The sequence below is a fragment of the Dermochelys coriacea genome, chromosome 12, assembly GCF_009764565.3.
Source record: "Dermochelys coriacea isolate rDerCor1 chromosome 12, rDerCor1.pri.v4, whole genome shotgun sequence".
In the NCBI taxonomy this organism is placed as follows: domain Eukaryota; kingdom Metazoa; phylum Chordata; order Testudines; family Dermochelyidae; genus Dermochelys; species Dermochelys coriacea.
In genome coordinates, this window is record NC_050079.1 from 9,193,790 (window position 1) to 9,220,375 (window position 26,586).

The 26,586-nt window shown below is 38.9% G+C and overlaps 1 protein-coding gene across 20 annotated transcripts in view; it reads left to right on the forward strand.

The window, feature by feature from the left end:
- The window catches only part of PHAF1 (phagosome assembly factor 1), a 47,886-nt gene that overhangs the window by 6,340 nt on the left and 14,960 nt on the right, over positions 1-26,586 (forward strand). For all 20 annotated transcript variants that reach the window (XR_006275280.1, XR_006275275.1, XR_006275278.1 and 17 more), the window contains 7 exons: positions 1,070-1,152; positions 6,342-6,425; positions 12,885-12,928; positions 15,332-15,411; positions 19,891-19,985; positions 23,253-23,350; positions 25,239-25,351. Coding sequence is in view for 13 of the 20 variants with exons in the window: in XM_038367891.2 (XP_038223819.1) it covers positions 1,070-1,152; positions 6,342-6,425; positions 12,885-12,928; positions 15,332-15,411; positions 19,891-19,985; positions 23,253-23,350; positions 25,239-25,351 (597 nt within the window). In the remaining 7 variants the exon portion in view is untranslated. The remainder of the gene's footprint in view (positions 1-1,069; positions 1,153-6,341; positions 6,426-12,884; positions 12,929-15,331; positions 15,412-19,890; positions 19,986-23,252; positions 23,351-25,238; positions 25,352-26,586) is intronic.

The following is a 26,586-nucleotide window of genomic DNA, read 5'->3' on the forward strand; positions in this document are numbered from 1 at the left end:
CTATCCCTCCCCCTAAAAGCTATCTGTGCCCAAATGCCGTGATATCACCATCAAAGCAATGCTGTGACTTGGATTTGAACCGAGGTTCCTGCGGCCACAACACAGAGTACTAACCACTATACGATCACGGCAAGCTACTGGGGCCCTATTATAGTATAAGAGATAATCTGACCAAAATAACACATACCATGGTATATTTTCCTGAATAGGGACACTTTGCTTTATTTAAAATTTAAAAATTAGAAATAACAAAATAATTTAGAAAGAGACAAGGAGCTAAAATAAATAACAAATCAGAACTATAAAAGCTAAATTGACATGTAGCAATCAATTACATTTCTATATGGGTTTATAACCTTTTTTTAGCTGCCAAATTGTGATATTGGAACCAGGAATATATGTACATCTTGTTTACACATGATCACATTTCATTAAAAGATAGAACAAAAGTTTTGACCACATTGCTGAAGGGGAGCCGACGCTACACTATTCTCTATGTAGTATCGGCTATGTAACATCAACTGCGAAAACAAGAGATTATTTAGTTTAAAGTCTATAATGAGCTTTGTTAGAAACTGAATTGCAGCAGACTCTTACCATTAAACCACATACTTACCTTAACTTGCATACCTTACTTGACTCTGCAAAAAGAGTTTATTTTAGAAATAATAGTGTGTAATGGGCTTTAGATCAGGCCCTTAGACACATTATTGGTGAATTAAATCCACCAATAAAGATGATTCATATAGAAAGCTGCTGTACACATGTAATAAAAACATGGACTGCATAAAATTTGGCTTTTTATTTTGCCTTTGTTGGAGATAATCGGTCTGTATTTTTTGAGTAAAAAAACTTTATTGCTTGGTGGATAAGCACAGACCTTTCTGTTCCAGAAACACTGCTGAGGTCACAAGTGAAGTAGGCTTTTGTTATTGTTTGCAAATCCTTATGTTGCAACTTACTACTTTTAGGTGATGATCCAATTTTACCTCACCTTTAACCTGCCTGTTGGCCAAATTTATTATCTGTGTGGACAAATTAGAGAAATATGACTTGTGTTTATTTACAGGAATGCCATTGGCTCAAGCTGTAGCAATTCTTCAGAAACACTGTCGTATTATCAAAAACGTCCAGGTTCTCTACAGTGAGCAGGTGAGTAGAGAATGACCAGGCCAGGTTGTTAAAGTAATAATTTTGTGATAACTAAGCAATAAGATACGAAGGTGTGTCAATGTTGTGTAATGTTACACGCTGCGTATTGTTCAGCCACGTGTTGTGGCTGTTGTCTAATATCACTCATCCTGAAGTGTGTGGCTTTTAAAAGTGGCTAGTTAAATATTGTGCGTTTTTTTGAATAACTCTTTGTGGAGGGTAATCAAAATATTTTATCAGCTCCTAGGATTCGTTGTTATGGCATGATATTGCTATAGCTTGGAATTTTCAGGCACCAATCATTCTTTCTTTGGTGAATGCTACTTTTTTATGTTGACATGTTTTAGTAGGATGGGGAGCTCTGGAAAATAGTGTGTTGAGAAAGGGGAGTTTATTGCTAACGTTGCTATACTGAGTAGTTCTGGCTCTATTGGTATAAAAGGATTTAAACAAGTAATGGCGGTTTTGAAACTAAGTTTAGTTTTTATAGTATAGGAAAGGACTTCTGCAGCTCTGCTCTTTAAATAGCTGGGCAGTGATCATCCGGTCTTTTTGCATTGTTTCTGTCAAGTGTTGTAATATTTTGTAATGGTGAGATGCTTCTCACTTTCTCCATTCCTGTCTGATGCAATGATGATGAGCCCATTGGAAATGCTGCTCCTGCTCTTCTGTGCATCAGCAGTTCTGCTTGCAAAAGCAGATGCAGTAATTTAAAACACCTAGATGTCTTAATCATGCTTTTGCATGATTTAAACGTTATCCAGTGTTACATTAGTTCCTATGCTTTTGATGTCCCTCCTGCTTTGTATGCTATAGTGTGCTGGAGGCAAATCTATTAACTAGGTGCAATAAAATACGTTTTTGAACTTCTCTAGTTCTGGGGGGAGTGTGAGGAAGGGAGGTGGGGATACCAAATACCCTGAAAATACATATGAGTTGCCAGTTCTCAGCTACAATAAGCTTGTTATGTGTCCTGTTGTTTTTAAGAAGCAGGAGATTAGAAGACTTTTTCACATTGTCCTTAACTAAATCTGTTACAATTTGAATTTGTATAAATAATCTAAAGACTGAGCAAGAGATCCTCTGATATATGAGTACAAAAATAATCAAGGAAGAATCCTGACTCTTTGGTTTACTGCCAGATGCATATCTCATTAATTAAATGACTTTTATCCTTCTTTTCCTTTCTACCTAATATAGATTTATGGCTTTCATAATGGCGATATATTGATTTTGCAAATTAGAAATGTAGCCCATTCCAAATAATACACTAGACCGTCTGTATGACCGTGGTTAGTAACAGCATTAGTTTGTGTCCCACATTTTCTCAACCCCAGGCAGTACAGTGCAGTGCACTGCAGAATACCTTCTGGTTTATTTAGAAGAATAATGTGATCCTTGTTTCATTCTATGATGTGGTGTAATAGAAGCTTGAGCTTTGTGATTTTAGAAAGCTTATCCTGAGACTGACCAGGGATCTTTCCTCAAAGACCTTTGTTCATCTTCACTCCTCAAATTATCATAAATATAGAAATGTCTTTATAGTATCATGTTGCCTGAGGGAAAATGTTTGATAGGTACAGTACCAAAGATAAAGATATTTTGAGCATTGGGAGTGGTGCTAAACACATGGGTTTAGATTATAACCACTCCATACTAAGCCCTACAACTGACTGCATGTGGACTCAACCTTGTCTTGGGGCAGATCCTCATTGATTTCAGTGGGGCATCATGGGTGCCGGGATCTGCTGGTGCAGATTGGTTTCAGGGCCTTAATGAAGTGTCCCTTTTATATTGTCTGGTCAAAAAGAGTTGTGTTCAATTTAAACATTAAGAATAACTCATCTTCCCCATGACCTTTTTTAAAACGTATGTTTAAACAACAGAACATAATAGTTTAAAATATTTGATCATCTAGGCCAGGGGTGGCCAACCTGAGCCTGAGAAGGAGCCAGAATTTACAAATGTACATTGCCAAAGAGCCACAGTAATATGTCAGCAGACCCTCCATCATCTCTTCCCCCCCAGCTCCCAGTGCCTCCCACCCACTGGCAGTTCACCCCTGCGGATTACCCTCCTTCCCTGCACCTCCTGATCAGCGTTTCATGGCATGCAGGAGGCTGGCTCGGGGAGGAGTGTGGGCATGACAGGCTCAGTGGAGGGGGTGGGAAGGGGTGGAGTGGGGGCAGGGCTTTTGGCAGAGCCAGGGGTTGAGCAGTGAGTACCCCCCAACATTGGAAAGTTGGCGTCTGTAGCTCCAGCCCCAGAGTTGGCGTCTATACAAGGAGCCGCATATTAACTTCTGAAGAGCCCCATGTGGCTCCGGAGCCCCAGGTCCACCCCTGATCTGGACTGCTATCCTGAAACTCCAAGAGCATGTGTTAATTCTTTAAAAACTTATCTAAAAAGACTTCTCAAATTCAGCCAGCATTGTTCATATTAAGGATCTGATCTTAACATACTTGGGAAGCCTGAAATGCAGCAGGAAAGCTTTATGAACCTGTCTCTGAAACTGTAAATTGAGGAAAAAGCTTAATTCTCGGATTTTATTGCTGGTGAATTTTGATCTATGGATATTTAATATCTTTATTTCTAAACTGTCAGTGGGAGCTGGGCCCCTACTCCCATTTGTGCCTTTATAAATCTCCCCCTCCATCTTATATCGTCAGAATATAGTAATATCTTCCATTTCCCATAGACTTATGTGGAGTGGTATTGTATAGGCATCCCCTCCTTTTGGGAAGGGTTCATCCCAACCACCTTCTGGGATTTTCTGTCATACTTAGTGTGATTTTTTAGTACTCAAAATGAAACTTAGAGTACTGAAAATCACATTAATTTAACTTGTGTCTCCCAAGTTTCTTTCTCCTGGCCATAAAATCTGCCAGAAGGGAAGATGAGCTGCAGGCTGTGGTAATTACCAAGCCTTCTCTCAGATCTTTGTTTTCCTTCGTTAATAATGTTTTCAACTTTCACACTAATCCTGAATTAAATTTTTAAACATCCTGCCTAGAACCTTAGAACTCAATTTGCTTAATCTCCTGGATATGAGCTACTAAAATCAGTATAATGCAGACCCCATCACATATATTCAGGAAAGTTATTTAGTATGTCTTCATCATAACACAGTGGATGTTCTTAACTGTGTGCATAAGCTCTCTGAATTAATTTTCTAAGGCATCAGAAAGGACTGTTGGTGCCAGCATTAGAGTCATTCTCTTGATGTATGACATGCTTAAGTACCTCCTAATTCTAGACAACATTGCACATTTGCATGTTTACTTTCTGCTAGCTACCTTATTGCTTGGGTAGAACTTAACTGGTTTTCTGTAAGGGTGGATGAGATGCTTTGTATGGAGTGGTTATAATCTAAACACAAATGTGTTTAGCACCATTCCCAAAGCTCAAAATATCTTTATCTTTGGTACTGTACCTGTCAAAAATTTTCCCTCAGGAAACATGATACTATAAAGATATTTCTATGTTTATTATCATTTGAGGACTGAAAAGCAAGAATGCTTGCTGTTGGAGTTTGATTGCATTCCTGAGTCTGTCTCTCCCCCCTCTCATGCTAAAGTATTTACCATTTCCCCTTCTCATAGTTAAAGGAGCATTGTCAGTTGATTAAAGGCCTCCAAATGTACTTTCCATAAAGGAAAACAAATCCTCTGTGGCATTTCTGGAGAAAGTACTTTTGTATATTGTTATAGTAGCAGTTAAAACAAATCACAGGGAAAATGTACAGTACATACAATATTTCAAACCACCTTTGGCCTAACTACAAAACAATCATGGAATAAACCGCTTTTATTTTGCACCTTCGACTTTCTTTTATTTAAAAAGTGGATTAGATAGGAGCCTGGATTAAATAGGCGAAAGGATTTAAAATCACCTTGTTCTGAGGTCCAGGATTCGCTCTATTCAGTTGTGGACCTATGGCAGTTTTCAGGTTAGATTACAAGATATCAATCAGGCATAGCAATGAAAGTGCTTCCCTGAAGTTTTTCAGTGGCATAAAGCATCTATTCTCAGTTGTTCATGAGAAATCTGTCTTTAAAACTATAAAATTCTGATGTATAGAAAACATTACTTATATTTTACAAAAATAGTATTGATTTCTCTCACCTGGAGGCCTGTACAGTTGGCTTACTTTAATTATTGAATCTGACTAAAAATCATAGATATGCTGTGAATATAGCTCTCCCTTCTGCTGCCATTACAATCTGTTCATGTTAGGTCAACTTCTTATAGTACTGTCCCCACATTTGAGTTCCTCCAGAGGGGCAGGATTCACAGCAAGACTTACGGTGCTGTGCATTATCTTAGGTTGTGAATTCTAGTGGTGTTGGCTGCCTTTGCCTATCTGCCAACCTTTTCCCCTGCAGGGAAAAGTTGGAAAGGTGGGTTTCAGTGTGTGTGTGTGGGGGGGGGAATGGGGGGTATGTGGTCAGACTGACTGTGCTAGAGGCAACTTACTGAGTATGCCTGGACTCTGTTGGCAGTAGAGAACTGCTACCAAGGTATGCCTCTGAAAATAGAGGCATTATTATCTAAGGCAAAATTGCCTTAGAGTCTGATCCAAAACTCATTGAACCCAGTCTAATCTGTTCACTTCAGTGGGCTTTTGTTTAGGCCCCTAGTTATTATGACTCACAATAACTAAGAAAACCTAAATTTGCAGCATAAGGGTCTGAAATATTCCATTTAGAACCTTACCCAGATTGATTATGGTATTCTTTGATATTTGAAGTGCATACCACTTTCTTAAGTATAATATGTAATCATTGCTGAGGAGAGGCTCTTCAGTTTTCTCTTCACAAGATGGGCCTACCAGTGCTTAGTGCAACGAACTCTCCTACATGATGTGTTCCAATTTTTCACTCTAAGCCTGAAATGTCAGTTTCAGTTGCCCTTTTTCCATCTGTAAAAGCAGCAAGAAAGCTATATTCCTACTTGGTTGTGAATTCATGCAAGGTGTGAACTTATCAACAACACTTCTGTTTCATTCAATAGGAAAACTGAAGGGGGTTTGCCACATGTACTTTGGTTTAGGCATATACATAGAACAAAACAATTGGTTGCCATGCCAATTGAATTGACCATTTGGGAAAAATATTTTTCTTTGGTTTTTGTATATGTGGCAATAATCAGCTTTTTATCTAAATGATTCTACTGTTTTTGTTTTACAGTCTCCTCTTAGCCATGACCTCATCCTTAACCTGACTCAGGACGGAATCAAACTGCTGTTTGATGCTTTCAATCAGAGACTTAAGGTAAAAAAAAAAAAAAAAGTCATTAGGATAGATTCTAACCTATTCTTACAATTACTTAGGTTAACAAATCCTTTTATTTTTACATCGTGTTTATATGCCAACTTTAACACACTTTTGCAGTACAAGACTATTTCTGTATTTCAATGGTCAAACTGTTTGTAAATAGAGAATATTTTAATATTTTGAAATATATTGGGCATTTTCAAGAGTGATCCAGTGATCCAAATGTGACCTCTCTTCTCTACTTTGTTCCAAATTGGGTCATATGCTAAAAATGGCTGAGATCAGATCCTGCATTATTGCAGTTTGTGTGGATGTTTGGTGGTGGTAGGGTTTTTCCATTTACCCTTTTATTTTTTGCTTCCATTTTATCCATATAAACATTTATTTATCCCCTAATTATTGCTTTCAGCTGAACTAAGTTCATGGTATACTCATATAGCCACTAGTACACCTGTAGTCATGTGGCATCTCAGAAGACCAAATTCAAATAAACAGGTACTCCTCCATGGAGTTCAGCTTACACTGAATTGGCATTTGTACCAAAGACTGAGATCATCAGTTCAACAATGCTCCCAGCAGTATCCATTAAGTGATGCTGGTCTCAGTGCGGTGCATCTCCCACGAATACTTTGCAGTTTCATCACATTTACAAGAAGATAGGCTGGTTACAACTAGCCTACTCATAGAATTTAGGAGAAACAAAGAAAATGCTGCTCTTGAGGTGACATGGTTCAGCCAAGCAAATGGACAAGTACAGGTGTGTGACTCTGTAGAGATTTGATTAGGTTATTACAAAATTAAAACACCTTAGCTGTGTATTGGTTGTGGGGTACTGAGCCTTTCACTGAGTCACCAGTTGAAGTTCTGGCCCAAATTCTGACCAGCAGTTAGTGTTGGCTGTTCAGTAGTCTTTCTGAAACAACTTTGTGACACCCTATCACATCCTGTTTCTAGTGGACAAGGTGTGATGTAACAGAAAACCCCTACCCATCTGGCACAAATTGACATGCTACTTGGCATCACCTGTACAAAAGAGAAGTACTGTGTGAACATGATTAGTGAATCTACACTGTCAACCCTGACAGTGGTTCCTCCAGGAGAGGGTGCCTTACATCACCCTTCCAAACCACGATTAAGGGTGATATATGGCACGGGTTCTCAACCTTTTTCTTTCTGAGCGCCCCCCACCCTGCAGCCACCCCAACATGCTATAAAAACTCCATGGCCCACCTGTGCTGCAATAACTGGTTTTCTGCATATAAAAGCCAGGGTGGTGTTAGGGGGTAGCAAGCCTGGGGCCTCATGCCACAGGAACCCCCAGGAAGCTACATTGCTCAGGTTTCAGCTTCAACCCCAGGTGGTGGGGCTCAGGGACCTGGGCTTCAGCCCCAAGCAGTGGGACTTTGACTTTCTGCCCTGGGCCCCAGCAAGTCTAATGCTGTCCCTGCTTGGAGGCCCCCCTGAAACCAGCTTGAGGCCTCCTAAGGGGCCCCAAACCCCTGGTTGAGAACTACTGATATATGGAACCTTGTTTTTTCTACCCTTTTCTGTACCTGTTCTGTCTATAGAGAACTGCACTCTACAAGCTTTCAATTTAGGCTTCTCAGGAGCACAAAAATCACTTTAAAGCCACTACAGGGCTGAGGGGAGGAAGTTAATCAACTGAAATGTAAGATATTCTAATAGACTAAATATTTGTGAATTGCAATTAATTTGGATTGTAAATTTTAACTAAATTTAAGATTTCTTTGTAGTTCAGTACCAGTGTGCATTCATATATTTTATAATTGTTAGATGTATACCTTAAATGTTACAAATAAGTTAATATGGGCATTTTGCAGACTAATTTTCCATTAAGAGTCAATGGAAATGAAATGAGATGTGGTCAGATATTTTTCCTTCTTCAGAATGGGCCGGACTATAGTTTATAATTGAATTGTGGAGGTTTCTGTTTATGAAATCCTTCCTGTACTAATGGGATCTTGCTGTCTTTAAAACAGAAGTCTTATTGATATTCAGACAGCGGAAGTGAAGTTAGGGTTTTTAACAGGATGTTTTAAAGCTGTTTTTCTGTCAGAAGGAGCTGCATTTTCCCACTGTGGTCTGTTGCTTGACTGTAGAAACTCTTCAGTAGCATAATTTCTTTAAAGAAACTGAGCTTGATAAGATTGGAATAATCATTTCAAGTATACATCTCATTTCCTGCCATTTATCTGAGCCTTTGAATCGCATTTCTTAATGAATAAAACAGTTCCCTCTCTTACCCCCCACACCCTCCCCCCCAAAATCTCACTTCAGTTTTTGAGCGAGTGGGATCAATGTCATTTGGATACCAATTGCACATATTCAGAAGTTTCCCTTCTATTCTTCCTCACTCTTATGTGTTTAAATTATCCTCCTACAGCCCATTTGTTTAAAAATAGAAGGGTTAAACAAACTGATCTGGGTTAGTGGTCCAGCAAAAATACATTTTGGTCTCTAATCTTAGATGGTCAACAATTCTGTTGTAAATTGTGCAAAATGTACAATTGTAAAGAGATATAATAAGTATTTTGTGAAATTTAACTGATATTTATAAAGCTGCTTTGAAACATATTCTGTGTGCGCACACATTTATTGCAGATCACTTCTTAGTGGAGTAATAAGACTTGTTTTAAGAAGAATTTGTTTTAGGTGGGGGTTATTAAAGCCTGCTGTAAAGATGGCATGATTCATTTTAGTTTCTCTATGGTTCAGAACCCAAAGTTCAGCCGTGAAACTGACAAAAATCATGTCACTTCGCTCTGCTGTTACTTGAATAGTATGCAGCTATTAGAGCTGGTCATGAGGAAGATGACAATAAATAATGTCTTCTAGAAGGTAGAATGGCAGAGTTAAGAGGCTAAGGGAATAGTGGCAATACCCATGAAATGCTTTTTGTGCCTGTGTGGGTGAGAAGAGACCGCTCTGTACCTTCCAGCAGCCAGAGGTATGCAGGGGTCTTTAAGTCTTTTGCATGTATTAGCCAGAGGCTGAAATGAAGCATGGTGCTCTGGACCAAGTTTTAGGGATCGCACTCTAGTATGAGTTCAAGTACCTTTCCCCTCTCCCCTCGCTCCCATTCAGCTATGGGAGGAGCTAGACTTCCACTATTCTGTCGTTTCCTGTTGCCTTGCAAATTCTACAAGCCCTATAAAGTATTAAATATTCGACCTGTAAATGTTCTAAAATTCTTTTAAATTAGATTAGAGTAAGTTGTGTAAACTACTGATCTTTCTCAAATTTAAGCCAAAAGCTTCTTGATTATGCAGAGATTGATCAATAATTGGGTTTGAATGTTGCTGATTACACATTTGCTTTTGTGGGCAGTGGAATAAATGCCATGATTGCTTTCTCAATAGTAGCTAAGCTAGTTTTTAAAAACCTTATGGCTTATCGCAGTGTTTCTTCAGTGGTTGTGTCTGCAGTGGCTAGGAGCTTTTGTAAATTCACTGGGTATTGGTGGACTGCATAATTATCTGTAAATGTTCCAAAATAGAGCCTGTTTCCTTCTCGTTTCTGCAGTTAATAAGTGTGTGCTAGACATGAATAGATTTTGAGTTTGAATAATGGGATGATGATTTGGTTAGGCTTGGAAGAATAGGATTTTTATCTTTCAATGTCAATTTCACAATGCACACACAAACCAATTAAAACATATTTCTATCAATGATCATTGAAATTTACGGATAGGCATAGTAAGAGTAATATTGCTTGAGAACTTATTGAAATTTGATATTTAAGAATATTTACTTAGTATATTTTGACATGTGATGTTGACAACTTGTGTTTTAATGGTTATAAAACTTTAACTTGTTGATTCTCAATGTCTGTCATTCAATACTTGTTTAACTCCTCCCATAATGTGAAAACTTAAATCAATAAAAAAGAAAAACAACTTAAAACCCATAATTTTGCCCAACTTTTTTGACTGCTGTCAATGCCTGGAGCTCATTTATTGAACACACTGTTCCCTTAGCTGACTGTTCTCTTTCTTTCAGAGTAGCAGCCATGTTAGTCTGTATTCGCAAAAAGAAAAGGAGTATTTGTGGCACCTTAGAGACTAACAAATTTATTAGAGCATAAGCTTTCGTGAGCTACAGCTCACTTCATCGGATGCATTCTCTTTCTGTGTTCTTTGATTCATCCTTTATTGTATTCCTGGATTCCATCCTTTATTGATTCCAGCACTCATAAGAAGCTTCTGAGTTTTCTCCATTCTTGGGGTTAGGCTAGATATTTTATCCCTCACTTCCAGAGATGTCCATGTGCAAAATAAGAGTGTGTGGAGGATTTGAGAAAATGGAATTTGGGGGAAAAAAAAATAGGACCAGTACTGACTCACAATAACCCCATTTAAATGATCTTCATTCTTAGTGAGGCATCTATTCGATCGTAGCAGGAAGTCTAGAAGAGTTAAACCAAATTCTCATAATACAAAGTAGCCAGGATTTTAAGAAGCAGAACTAGGACAACTATATATATATAAACTTGCTTTAATGGACAGGAGAGAAACATTTGTTCATTGGGGGTTGATTGGTTGGTTGTTTTTTCTGAAGGTGAGTTTGCCAAATAAAAATGTGTTTTGTGCTCAGTTTCTTAGTTGTCTAAAGTGCATGGGCTTTTCCCTACATACTTGCCGTTTTGCTTGAGGAAACTTTCATTTTCTTTAGAGTCAACGGTATACCATTAAACATGAAGTACTTATTATACAGGCTATTGTGTGTAGTTTTAAATGTACATTATAATATTTTAATGAGATAGGGATATTCGCCAAACAAATTACTAAAACAAGACTTCCTTCTTGGTTGGTGGCATTCATATGAATTTAAAACCATGTGTGTTCAGTTAATATGCAACATTTCCTCCAGCCACAGAGGGAGTGCTTCTGTTTAAAGCTTCATTAAGGATTATGCAGAGCAGCACAAGGCTCCCTGTTTTCCCCACAGCAGTTAGACACCATCCTCTCTTTCTCTCTGCAGCAGCTGGCACGGGAAGAAAGGTATCCAGATTTGGGAGAAAGCCTGTGGGGATGGAGGGGGCCAAGATTAATCCCTTTTTATTCACTGAAAATACGCTTTAGGCCCAGTCTAGCATCAGGACCCATTAGTGCCGATTCCTATTTCCCAAGGAGACTTATCGAGATCAACAGGAATCCATCTAGGTGCAAGAGTCTGCACTAATGTATGCAGGATCAGGCCCTCATAGAGGAGGTTCTGAAGAGATCTCTAAATTTAAACGAAAACGATATATACATAAAACAAAAATATTAAGAATTATTATGCCTTTGGTCTTCTGTTACCCTTTTTTATGGATTGCTATTGTAAGTGTCTGTTACAGCACCTAAAGCCTTTGGATAAGCGTCTTGTATGTTTATATCTGCCACAAATCACTTTGCTTAGTGAAAAAATGAGAGAGAAGTTTGAATATAGTGAAAGTTGTACAAGGAACCATCATTTTTAGGCATTCTGAAGAGTCCAACCCAAAGAATCTTCAAATGTATTGAAGGCACATCTGTAGCACTTCCGTTAGGAGACCACCTCTATTTGGTAACCATTTACTGTCACTCCCTTCAGAGATTGCTTAAAAGAAGTTGCTCTGTAGATACTGCTTTAGCTCCCAATCTGACAAAATGATCCATTCATACAGACCCCCAATGAAGTCAGCAGGTTTCATGCAGATGCAAGGATCCAACCTTGCACAATCAGTTACGGACTGGGGGTTGTTTGGTGCTTGTTTTCGAACTGTGATAAACTCTTCACTAATTTATCTTGATTTGTTTGCAGTGTTGTTATATCTGTTTTGGTACCAGAATATTAGAGAGACAAGGTGGGTGAGGTAATATCTTTTATTGGACCAACTTCAGGACCTGAAGGAGAGCTCTGTGTAGCTTGAAACTTTGTTTCTTTCACCAACAGAAGTTGGTCCAAAAAAAAAAATATTACCTCACCCATCTTGTGTGTCTAATCCAGTGGTGGGCAACCTGCGGCCCACAGGTCGCACACGGCCCGTCAGAGTAATCCACCGGTGGGCATCTTCAGGCATGGCTGCGCGCAGCTCCCAGTGGCTGTGGTTTGCTGTTCCTGGCCAATGAGAGCTGCAGGAAGCGTCGGCCAGCACGTCCCTGCAGCCCTTACCGCTTCCCGCAGCTCCCATTGGCCGGGAACGGTGAACCGCGGCCACTGGGAGCTGCAGGCGGCCATGCCTGTGGCCGATCAATGTAAACAAACTGACTGGTGGTCCACCAGCGGATTACGCTGATGGGCCACCGGTTGCCCACCACTGATCTAATCTGTCTTGATTCAGTTAAAATCAAACAGATTTCCACTTGAGAAGGTGAGCTTGCAGTAATAACTTTTAACTTTAACTTTTAACCTAAATATCCTATTTCAAACTTCTGTGAAACTGCAATAATTTTTTCTATTTTCTGTCTTTCAGGTGATTGAAGTTTATGACTTGACTAAGGTGAAGTTAAAATATTGGTAAGTGATTTAAGATTACCTTGTGTCATTGGGTCACACATGATTTATTAGTTACCTTCTCTTTTTCACTCCAGTCATAATTACTAGACTGCGCTGAATTTTTGTCTCATTAATTTCTCTTCACGAAAACAGTTGGGTATTTTTTCATCAGAAGTTAATTTAATTATTCAGAAGTAAAAATTATAGGTGTTATTCTCATAATATATCAAATTAAAGAACATGTTCTCAACAGAAATGAGTTCTGGGTATATTTTGAATAGAAGTCTAAGTGTTTAAGGTGGTAGGCATGATGCATGTTGGATCAGTATTTTTGTGGTGCCAGTAGGATTTGTTTGGGTCAGTTATACTGTATTTTGTTGCTTATGCTTATTATAATTATTCTGTTTAGCTGGGGAAGAGCTTTCAATTATTTATATGCTACTCTAACAGTGAGAACAAAATTCAGATCATCTTCCTAAGCATATTCCCTGTGTAGATTACCAATCCCCTGTCTCTTCTAAGATTTGTAGACTTTCTGCTCTAAACTTATGGTATTAAATATTTATATGTAGCATGAAAGGTGGGCATGGACCTTTACAAATAGAATAAAGGTTCAATCTCATCCATAAGGACCCTCAAAATCTAGGGGCAGATATTACATCAGGGCGGGGAGAGAGAAGAAGGCTTACACAATACAATTGAGGTTTCATGTTTCACACAGACACGCATTATGTGAGTTATTTGGAGATGTACTAGGTGGATGTAGAAGTCTGGGTGGTATATAGTGCTTGTGTTAGTGACTGCCAGAGACTCCCATTTTACTGGGAATCTGGCTTTATTCTGGTTGCCGTCAATTTTTCATCTTGTGTGTTCCATTCACTGATTCTTTTGCAAGTGTAAATGTGTTGGTAGGGAATGTTAATTAGGTAAAATAAACTGAACAGCATCCCACTGCCACGTACAGTATGTGGTATTATATCTAGATTTTTTTTTTTTTTTAGAAAGCCTGTATCCCATAATTATCAAAGGTTAGTTATAATAAATGATCCTTTTGAAATATCTTAATTGACATACTATTGTAATGGTTTATGCAAACCAAAGGCAGGATTTCTTTGATAAAATAAAAAGTACATCATTTTCTTATTCTCAAAAGCCCACCTTATGAATATGGAATTGTCAATGTCTATATTTTTCCTCTTGAGTAGTTTCTTGAGCTCCAGGGCTGACCCTGAAACAGAACTTATCAAGACTTTTTTTGTAATGGGAGTTGAAGGTTGGAAAGCCACATACATAGAATGATTGTAGAAATACCCACAGACGTTTGCAATAGTTCAATTTAACCAAAAGATCTTTTTGTTTGTTTTTTGTTTTGGAAAAGATATCAGTGCTCACTTTCCCACATGGCTGTCCCTTCAAACCTCTTTGTTATATAAAATGGCTGTAATGCCCTTCTTTCCAAATTTCTTGTAGCAATCATAGAATTATAGGGTTAGAAGGGACCGCAAGGGTCTTTTAGTTTAACCCCCCAAGCAGTGGTATCAAATGATGAAATCAAGGGGTCAAATTTTTCTCACCAAAGCAAAACTCAAAAAAGCTACAACTCGTGGATTTGGGAAGTTTTCATATTATGTGTATTAAGGTAGAGTCTGATTTTATAAATCCCTTATTATCTTTTTATAGAAGCCTAAGGACCAAACCCTGCTTTCTTACTCCTGATATTCATTCAGAGTAACTCCACTGACATCAGTAGAGTTATGAAAGAGTAACAAAGAATAGAATTTGGCTTTAAGAATTATTTCCCTTCTGTTACAAAAAAGTCATACAGTTTTTTGGCTGAGCTTGTGAGGCCAAAAACTCAACTTGATGGCATTTCTCTGTTTAGATGGCACACTAACTTTTGAACATAGAATCCAATCAATTCCAAAATTACAGCGAATCTTTAATAGAGCCCCTCATCTTAGATTTGCCCATCCTCCGATGTGGTTTGCAAATGCTGACACCCTGAAAAAGAGAGAAAAGGAGAATATGAGTGGCAGACACTGGCTGGGGGAGAATGGGGACACACAGAGCCCCTGACATGAGGGAGAGGGTAGGGGGTTGCAAGGAGCCTCCTAAAATAGAAGGAAGTGGGAGGGTGGCTCGAGGATCAATGTAAGGAGCCCCTTGTGTGTGCAATGAGCTTGGCTGACAGAAGCAACAAATCGAGTGACCCCAAAGTATATTTGATTCTCCGTACCTTATTAAAACATGAGGTGTTTTCTCTAGTACTGGATTGCTATGTGAGATAAATGTAACATAATTTTCCCTTGAAAAATGAGTTTTCTGAGTGTTCTTATTTTTGTATCTAAACGATTTTAACTAATGAACCCCAACTAATAGCCCGCTCCTTAGTGATGATTCAGTGGCTTTCATTTTCTTTTTCAGTGGTGTCCATTTTAACTCTCAGGCAATTGCTCCAACCATAGAACAGATTGATCAGTCATTTGGAGCAACACATCCAGGAGGTAGGCTACGGTATTTCTGAGATCATCACTTACTGGCTTCTTCCAAATGAATTCATCTCTTAGTTAACATTAAGAATGAGAAACTGTTCTAAAGAATATGCCGTATTTTCATATGAGAAGATGATAGAGCCTTCTGATCTTAATTGACATGAGTTATATTGTTTTTCAGAGTTTTTTCACATTCTTATACTTTACAAGATATTCCCATTATATTTAAATTTGAATGGTGGCCTACTTAGTTAACTAAAATAATGTGAAATATATGTGGCCCAATAATAGTATGTTCAGATAGTATTAGTGGACTCACTTGAACCCACAATAACAAGGAACTTCTGAGGTCTTTCCTTTATTCTTGTCTAGTTTAGATGGAGAGAGAATTTTCTCAGGCCATGTCTACACAAACTCTTACTGTGCAGCAAATTGGGGTGTAAATCTCTAGCATGCCATGCACTAACTGTCCGTGTGGACCCTGCTGATATGTGCTACAAGCTTCAAGCAAAAGTATGTCCGTGTGCTCTGGGGAACTTTTATCATGCATCAGCAAGTCCACGCAGGCTGTTTGCTGGAGTGCTGTAGATATATACACCTGAGCTTCCCACTCAGTAAGTGTTTGCGTAGAGACGTCCTAAGTCACAGTGTCTGATTAACTGGACTATGTTTGGATAAATGCAGAAAAGTAGATGGGGAGTGAGATGCCCCCCAGACCCAAGGTAAGAACACCGGACTGCTTCAGTAGCTCCTTATGGCCACTCTTCAGTCTGGAGATTGGAACAGCAGCCAGACCTTCTCAGCACCTGCACAGGTGTCACTGGATCCATGTAAACAGACCGTGTTGTCATGTGATATGGTCAGCAGCATCCGCAGCACTCCCAGCTTGAATCACACTGGCTTCAAGGTGTGGCGTTCTAATTTATTAACACAAGTACAAACAGTGTACAGAAGAAATGAGACAAATAAAGTACAGACTGTAAACAGATAAATTCTCCAAATGGGCCAATACCCCTTCAAACTTCTGCTCAACTGAGTTCTATCTCATAAGTTTGCCCCTTTGTATTCTTGATAGTTTGTTCTCCATAGGCACTTGCTCCTTTCTTTGATCATTTACTCAACCTTCTGTTATATAGAATCACTGAAGAAAAGGGAAATCCAACAGAACAGAAGTACATTACCCAGTGTTTTTGATAGGTGATGAAAAGAAACAATAATTTACTGCAACTCCTAGGGCAAAGGGTAACTAGAGTGGAATTACCTGTTGGGGAGAATCCTTGGACAACCAAAATTGAATGCAGCCATAACAGTGAAATAATTCCTCCCATAACTGGGGACTGGGGCTTGTGTCAGAATAGGCAAAATACCATTTATGACATCCTTTCTCATGTCTCTCTTTTTGGTCTTGTGTTCAATCCAGTTGCTGCGCTCCAGGCTGGTCGTCCATTGGCTAGTATCAAGACACTCTATGGTGTGTAGGGATGTACATCTCCATCTCTTGCAGTATTACCGCTCTGCAGGCAGCTTCTTGGACAACATATTGCAGGGATTGAGGGGTGTGGAAGGCTCTGCAGGGTCTGTATTGAATTATATTCCTTTAACCCGGTAATGGTGCCAGGGATATAATTGGATAGAGACCCTGCAGTAATTGGATACCAAACTGGAGTAAGTGAAGGCTAGGAGAGTTGTAGCCTTTACACTGTGAATGTCCTTGATTTTCTGTATATAAATCAAGCTGTAACACTATACGAATGCAGTTACTGGGAAATATTTAAAGGAGAAAAAGAGATCTCGCAAACCTATGAAGTGATACCATGGACCATAGCAATATTTATACAGCTGTAAGACTTGTTTATCTAACTTGCTGTGTGGCCATGTAAATCTGCATTCAGGCACTTTAAAATTGCAGCATAACAACACATCTTGACCTTTCTGACATATTTGTATGCATGTCATATGCTTAAGAAAAATTGTGCACCAGCTTTGTTTGGTGCTAATTTTCATAAGATCATCATCCAGTGACAGTAAACAGGAAGGTGATGAAAGACAAAAGCTTCTCTTTTCTTTGAGCTTTCCCTCTTTGCTTTTGCCACTATTGTTGTCTTCACCATTTACAGCAAATATTAAGTTTCAGAGTAGCAGCCGTGTTAGTCTGTATTCGCAAAAAGAAAAGGAGTACTTGTGGCACCTTAGAGACTAACAAATTTATTAGAGCATAAGCTTTCGTGAGCTACAGCTCACTTCATCAGATGCAAATATGAAGTAATTCTTTGCAGTAAATTAGGGTCCATGACAGCCAGAATTCTTCTGTGTTCCATATTTCGTAACATCCTATGCAAACTTACTGGTAGACTGTTTCTGGTTGATGCTGCTTTTAATGACCATGGTTATGCCCTATAAAGTCCTAAATGGCCTGGGACAATTATAGTTGATGGATTATCTCTTTCCGTGTGCCATACCACCACAGCTGTGGTCTGTAATAATAGCTAGTTCTTCAAGAGTGCTTTTTATTAGTAGATCTCAAAGCACTTTACAAAGTGCTCATTATCCCCATTTTACAGATAAGGAAGGAGTGCTTGAGCTGGAACCACTTTGAAAGGAAGCACTGGCAGAGTCTTCATTGTGATGGCCCTGAGATTTTGTGTACACAAACAGACATACACCCCTGGTTCAAAGTCATGAATTTAATGACTATCTGGGCACAGTGCAAAATGTCTGTTTGATAGGGTTTTTGTATGGGCTACGGTCATGCTTCCTATAATGAAGAAGGGGTGGGAAGGAGGGTTTGGGGAGGGGGATGGGGTTGGTGACTGACTGGCTGAGTTCCTGTTGAATGAACTATTTTAATGCTATTGAGATTTAATTGTATTGTTAACACTGTGTTAGGGTGCTTAGAGTTTTGGATAGCCATTTCTTTAGTTATTTCTCTTTATATATTACTTCTTAAGATAACTTGACTTCCCTGTGAAAGCATTACCTTCGTCTCCACTCCCTGTTTTGAGACACTTCACTTATTATTTGTTTACTGTGATGCAGCAGAGTTCCCTCCAAACTGTCTTTGGCCTGAGCAGGCTACAAATGCCACTACACAATGATTTTGTCTTTGGGCAAATGTACGCTTTTCAGGGAGCTGGTCCTGAGGCTGGGTGAGGTGGCTGGTACGGTGTTAGCCAGAGGAATAGGCAACTGGAAACAAGGGATGTACTGTAGACAGGTGTAGTGACACAAGAGTAAGTTAGTTCAGTGTAAGAAGACTTCAAAAAAAAAAAAAAACTGTGGGAGACACCATAGCCAGCCGCCACCTCCTCCCTCAAGCCCTGCTCCCCTGGCTGGCACCTAGATCCATGCTCCTCCTCCGCCCCCACACTCACCCTATCCCCCCGGCTGAAACCATACTTGACCGTGCACACCCCAGGACCAATTCCCTTGGCTGACAGTGGCCCCATTCACCAGTGCCATGAGCAGCCCCAGAAAAATGAGGAAGATCCAGTCCCCACCCACCTTAGAAATCAGGACTTCTGGCTTTGCATGGCATAGACTATCAGGAGAGCACATGAGCCTGTGCACCAGCAAGGGGTGGGGCAGAGCCTGCGGGGCCAATAGTAGGAAGGGCGCATCCTCTCTGCTCAGCCCCATGGAACGAGAGGGATCCTGGAGGCAGAATCAACCCCACTGCCAGGACTGGCAATGTATATTATGGGGGAGGGGGTATTTGGAGCATTTGAGAGAGAGGAGGGAGGATTTTGGGGATACCCAAGGAGAATCACTTTGGGTAATTTGGGGAGGATTCTCAGGGAGCTGGGTGTGTGTGTGAGAGGCAAGCAAGGGGGAATGTGGCAGGAGGAGCCATCAGGACAATTTCTGGGGTGTTGGTCTTCCCTGGAATGTATATGATGGTGGGCAGGGTCCCTGGGAAAGATCAGAAGGGATACAACTCCTGCTCCTGGGATCTGTTGAGCTCCTGAGGGCAGCAGGCCAAGATGGACATGAAGTTGTTCTGTGCTGGGGGTGGCGGGGAACTTGCCTTCATGCAAGGTAGGGGAAGAAGCAAGTGACATGCTGCCTCTCGCTGGCACATGCCCTGTAACCACAGAAACCTTCCTCCTCTCGGGACAGGGAGCAAAATCTCACATGGAGCCTCTTCTTGCTGTGGCCTTGGCATTCACATGGTCCAGAGTCAACTCTCCTGCCATCATGTTTGTTGTAGGGAGTGTGGCTGGGTGCCTGTCACTTGAGTTGGGGCTGAGCAGCAATATTTGTGATATACGGCATATTCAAGGTTGTTCCATGTGCATGCGGTTTACGGCGAACGTTGCTGTGATGTGAGATCTTAAAATTCCATATTATGTCATGGTATTTTATTCTTCTGAGATATTTTGCTGAATCAGGAGCATGCAGAAACAGCAGACTGAAGTGATATAAAGAGCTGCTAGATCTGAACTAGAGAAATTACTGTCTCTTTCTGTAATTCCATTTTCTTCCTTTTTCCAGTGTACAACTCAGCTGAACAACTCTTTCACCTCAATTTCAGAGGGCTGTCTTTTTCTTTTCAATTGGACTCATGGGCTGAAACTCCAAAGTACGAGGTCAGGAATCATTCTTAGTTAATAGATACTCTGCTTGTTTGTTTTTTGTCTTGGTAACCATTGCAAAATATCACCTATAGTCTGCCTTGCCTGCAAGCAAAACAAACACTTCATCTGGGTGAAATTTAAGTCTTAAATTGTGCTCTGACGCATTTTCTTACCTTAAGCATAATCATTTCAAAGCCAAAGATCATGCCTGGCTTTTAGCAGAAGGGTGTGGATGGAGGATTTGTTTCCAAAACAAATAGGGAGTAGCATTTTCATTATTGAGCAGAATCTCTAAAGTTTGCTTCTCAAATGTGAACACCCAACTAATATCTAAAATATTTCAGTTAAAGTAAGCCTTGCTTTTGCTTTAGTTAATCTCAAGTGATCTATAAATTCTGTTTGAATTCCTTCAAAGTGATTGTGCAACTAACTAGAATAGAGTGCATAAAATATGCTTGCTAGATAGGAGAGTCTGGAAATCAAAATTACATGTGTTATGCTATATAGGTTTCCTTGTTCACTAAATGTTTTGATAGGTTACTAAAAGCATAAGTGGGCCTAATACTATATCCATTGAAGCTGGTGACATATATCACACTGACTTCACTGGAAGCAAGATCAGACCTACTATGGTAATGCTGTATAACTCACTTCTGTGTTAATGAAAATACCCTCTATTGTGTGATCCATTCTCATCACCTAAAGACAATACATATTGTACAGTGTTGGATTCCATGACAAAAACTGGAAAGGGCGGGGGATAGGTTAGCCAATATAGTGGCAATGTTCTCATTATATCAGCTAATTCCTAGATCAGTAGGCTAGCTATGTGTAGAGAGAGCATTTAGAGGCTAAGGTCATTGCAAAGAAGCTTAATGACTTTTGTATGAGTCTTCAACAAGTAAGAGAATAGGGAGATACCTACCCAAAAGGTACCCTTTGCAGATAATTGATAGTGTCCGCAAATGAGGTATCAGAAAAAGCATTGGAACAAATTGATAAACTAAATAGCAATACACCCCTAGGATCAGATGGTATTCACCCAAGAGTTCTGAAGGCATGTGAGAATGAGCTATCTGAACTGCTTAATGAAAGATTTTATTTTTATCAAGTATTCCACTAGGAGACTGGAGAATAGCCAATGTTGTGCCTTTTTTTTTTTTTTTTTTTTTTTTAAAAAGAGCTGCTAGGAAAGAACTTAACGATTGCAGACCTATGCATCTTATTTCAGTACCAACTTTGACGGACTAACTGGAAAAATAATTAAGGGTAGTTACAAAACACCTAATAAGAGCATGTCTTGACAAGGTAAATTGTGCCTCTCAACACTATTAGAGTTGTTTAACAAGAGTCTCCAAATAGACGCTAGAATTAATTTTCACTTTCTAAGCCTTTCACAAAGTTACTCACAAGAGGCTATTAAGGTTACTATGTTTTCTTATGATGAGAGGTAAAGTTCTTCCATAGATTATAAATTGTTGTAGAGGTAGAAAACAAAAATTAGGAATAAATGGTCAGCATGGAAGGAGATCAGCAATGGAATTCCCCCATCAAAACATCCTGGAAAAGTGGTTGAACAGTGAAGTAGTGAAATCTGCAGATGACAGTTGTTTGTTTGAGGATTAGGAAGGATTGTATGGAAATCCAGAAAGACCTCACAAAGCAATGAATGTCATGTCTGTTACAAAGTACTACATATTGTAAAGAACAGTTTACCCAATGTGCATCAAAAGTTCAAAGAACACCTGTAAGCCTCCTTGTGGGAAAACACAATGAAAACTTCGGCTCAGTGTAGTCAAAAGGCAAACAAGAAGTTCGTCTGTATTTAGAAATGACTAGAGAATAATACTGAACATATTAAAATGACATTGACAGTCATTTTCCTTAAATACTATTAATTTGGTTTTCTCTTATCTTAGACTTCCAGATTGTTAGGATTTAGGACTAATTACGTTAGAAAGGCGACAGTGTGTGAAATGATAGAGGTATAGTGAAGTTCAGTTATTCCTGTTATGCTTCCTGTTCTTTCTTACAAAATATTATTTCGTATTAAAAAACGTTGACATGTTTAGTTTAGGTGAAGTCCTATTGAAATAAAACAGTTAAAGTAGGAGACTTTTGCATATTTATTTTTTCTGTGCGTTGTTTCTGTGTCTCTGTTTTATGCCAGGGAACAACATAGCACGACAAATTATTTTCCTTTGCAAAGCTAGTGGTGTGTGTTTGAATAGTGTTGTGGAGACAATCTTTTATAGGTGAAGTTTATGTTCAATATGCATACCTATAAACAGACTCACCTAGGACAGTGTCAGATTTCCTTCTTCAGCACTACGCTTCTTTAACAACAGGATTTTAAAATCATTGTAAAAATTATCCGTACATAAATAACATTGAATTGTGTTGGAGGGATTGGAGAAGGAAAGAATACTGAAAGGAACCAGATAAGTCAAGATATTTTCTCTGACAAAGACATTCTCCAAACCAGCAGAGGTACAAACATTAATTCTTAAATTTTTGGGGAGCTATTAACGGGTTTTAGAAAGCAAGTATGAATAATACGACAAAAGATTGATAAGATTTAAAAAAAAAAAGTCACCCACATGTTAAAGGCCCCATATTCTACAATTTTCCAGGACCATAAATACTGTAGTATACCAGAACAAATGCTTTCAAAGACTATAAAGTTTTTCAAACACTAGTCCTGAACTAGAGTGTCTTGGGTATATGTTTCAGAGTAGCAGCCGTGTTAGTCTGTATTCGCAAAAAAGAAAAGGAGTACTTGTGGCACCTTAGAGACTAACACATTTATTTGAGCATAAGCTTTCGTAAGCTACAGCTCACTTCATCAGATGCATTCAGTGAATGAATGCAACCGATGAAGTGAGCTGTAGCTCACGAAAGCTTATGCTCAAATAAATGTGTTAGTCTCTAAGGTGCCACAAGTACTCCTTTTCTTTTTGGGTATATGTATGGCTTATGTTAGGGAACTGAAAAACTATAGCCATCTGGCAGAGGGTAGTCTAAAGAATTGAGCTTTTCCACCCCACCATGATCATCAATGAACAGTGTAGTGCAAGCTAATATTTTCCAGTGGCTTTTTTTCCTGCAGTTGTAGTGTACAGACATTCAAGTTAACTATACCTAGAGATGTACAGTCTGTATTTACAAATACAGTTGTCTGGTGCAATATTTTGAATGGAAATGTGTGTTTTTAGAGTAATGTATGTGTTTGTCATACAGTATATAATAGTCAGTTTGAATGTTTTTATATATCCACAGCCTAACTTTGCTCATGGCCTAGCTTCTCTGCAAATTCCTCATGGTGCAACTGTGAAACGAATGTACATCTACAATGGAAACAGCCTGCAGGATACCAAGTATGTATAGCTGAATTGTCAAGGGTGGTTAACCAATATCTAAAATGATTTTTTCTCCTTTTCCTAAATCAACGAAGATCAAAATTAAGCTTGGAGGATAGGTGCGGTAGTATGGAAGAAGCAAGTGAGACTGAAGAAAACGCTTCTCCAAAAGTGAAGTTACATGCTCCAAGAGTGAGGATACGAGCTGTATTTGGAAAAGCCACTGTACTTACACAGTTTGCATGTACACTAATGCCCTTTATTTAACTAAGTCAAGCTGATTAGGGCAAGGAACAATATTTTTGCTATTTGTTTGTACAGTGTTTATCACAATGGGGCCTCAATTTCTGATTAGGGCCCTTAAGCTTTACTGCAATGCAAATAATATAGCAATCTCTGTGCTTATTTAACGTATGAATAATATGTCATATATGGCTTATTTCTATCCGATTGATGCTCAGGGGATTTGTGTGTCTAACTTCCATGAGTATGAATGGGAATTACTTGTATAAATCCTTTATCAATAGGAGAATGAATCCTTGTGTCTTTTTTTCCTATCTGAATGAACTGTTACATTCATATTTGACATGGCATTTCATTGTCCCCTGTTAAGCAATACTGTACTATTACCGTTACTTCAAGGTTCAGTATTTCTGAAAGTATTTTTCTTCCTGGGGATTTCTTAGACAAGATGGGAAACAAAGGGATTTCTGTAAATTGTTGCTTTCTCCTCATACATATACATACCAACACTGATAACACCATTTGTTTTGCTAAAGAAAGTATTGTTATTAATGCTAGGGGAAGACTAATGCCCGGATGGATTAATGAGCAAGAGAAGGGGATACATTATAATGGACCTTGTTTATATGGACACTGTAGTCTAATTAGAATCAAGCGCTTTGGGAAAGTTTTCCTACACCCACCTGTGGCATAGTGGGTTTTAATATATGTGTGCATGCATAAAAGCCTCAGCTCACAGGCAAGTCATGTATTCACTCAGGCACAGAAAAATTCACATTATTGGAAAAAATAACTTTAAGGATCGTACACATATTCTCTTAAAAGTATATCACCTTTCTGTAAATTCCTTATCTGCTACTGTTGCAATTAATTAGGTGATTATAACTGAAAGAGATTTAAAAAGGAAAATTGGCAAGTGAACTGACAAACAGATGGTGCAGCTTAAACTTCTTCAAAAAATGTTAATTTTCTAGAGTTCATGCTGATGATGCTGATGAAGTGAATCAATTAAAATCTAGGGACTAGGAGGCACATGTTTTATGATCTTAAAATAGACTTTAGATGCTAACTCACATCAACAAACCACAGCAGAAATCAGTCCATTCAGCCATCTGTATTCAGGAATGGTCCAAGACTGGACTAGCAGGAATACTCGAGCTGGAGAATGAGAAGTGCTGGCAGTGTCATGTGTAGAAGCCTCCACATTGCACACACATGTTGTTTATTTCTAGCGGCAGCTGTGAGTTAAACATGTATAAGCACAATATGGCCCTTATTTTCACAAGAAATACATTTGAAACCAAAAACTGTTTGAAACAATATGTTCTGGTATAATATGAGATATATAATTATGAAGTCCTAAGAGCTGGATGCAGCTGCTGTAATTTCTAGATCTTTTTGAATTGGTTTTTAGTTAGTAAAGGACCCAATCTTTCATGTTGCATTTTTATTTATTGTGCTGCTTAACAAGGCAGTAGACAATGTGAGCTTTTTTTGAGTTGACCGTCTCAAAAATTACTTCAGCCCCTTTCTTCTAGGTGAGTTAGGCTCTTCCATGTCAACATGTATTGTTCTAGCTTCCGTCATTGAAGAGTTAGCAGAAAATTCTTATCTTAAGCATTTCTAGTGTTTGTTTTTGTTATATCTGATCTAACTGTTCCAGGGCTCCCCTCATGCCCCTCAGCTGTTTCCTTGGTAACGTGTATGCAGAGAATGTTGATGTTCTGAGAGATGGAACTGGACCCTCAGGTTTACGGCTCCGCTTACTCACTGCAGGTATCACTGAGAACAGATGTTGTGTTGCCCTCACTTTTGAATGAAATATGCATTAGCTAACTAATTGTATTTTCATAGGTGGATTTCAAAATGTTTTGTACATCTTCTTTTAAACCCTCTATGAAATAGTATCTTACCGTTGCTGCATATCCACACTCATGGAGAAATCACAGATGGCTGTGGAAACTTTTTTCAATTCCAAGTTCATGGAGTTTCTTGCTGGCAGTGGAATTTGTTTTATTCTGTGTATATGCCCAGAAAAATAAACAGATGGTGTCTGTCATAGGAAAACCCTTTCAGAAACAATGAAACCTCAGGTAGGTGTGTGCCCTATACATTGTAATACCAGCCCTACACAATGCCACTTTCATTCTAAATTCAGTGGAGGTGGCATTACAAGTGACGTGAGTTGATTGGTATTTACCCTGTGTTCTCTTGATGGCTGGACATCTAGACTAAGAAGAAAGGTTTATTGCCTGCTCAGAGATGCTACTAGGTGACTGCTCCTTTAAAGGGCTTTAAAATATTGTCAAAACACATATTCAGTTTATTTCAAATTCTTCTTTTGAGTAGCAGGGCTTATTTTCTCAGTGTTAAGACTTTTTCAGACATGGTCATGTTGCAAGAACTCATATATTCTTAGTACACACAAGGTAAAAAATGGAGGGAGGGAAAGCTTTAAAAAACTGAGGCGTAAGAAACAATGAATAAAAATGTAGCAGATTTGTTAAAGTTACTTTGCTTCTGTCTTTACAGAGGAAGATAATGGAGAGCTGCCTAGGACAGGGATCATATATCCTGGTGTAGTAGGGAAGGAGTTAGCTATATTATCCAGATAATATAAATGGTTTTGAAAAATTGGATACTTTTAAGGTAGAGTGTCATGTCTAGATAACGTACATACCTGAGACTTAAAGGAAATGATGCTAGCAATAAAAATCTTTATTAAAATGTTATATTAGCTGTCAGACTTCTAGAACTTGCTAAAGGACAAACTTGCCATGTATCATTTTTTCCTAGCTGAACTTAGTTCCTCCAGTTAATTCATTCTCCACCCCTTCTAGAATTAGTTTCTGTGTAAGTGAGTTAAGTTACAGTAACTCTTGCTGAAGAAATCAAAGCTGGCTTGATTGGGTTTCCTTCTCTTTATAATACTTACAAGATACCACAGACCAGGAGGCAGCACTAGCTAGCCACCTTTTGGCTCTCAGGAAAACTTTCTCAATTACGGTGAG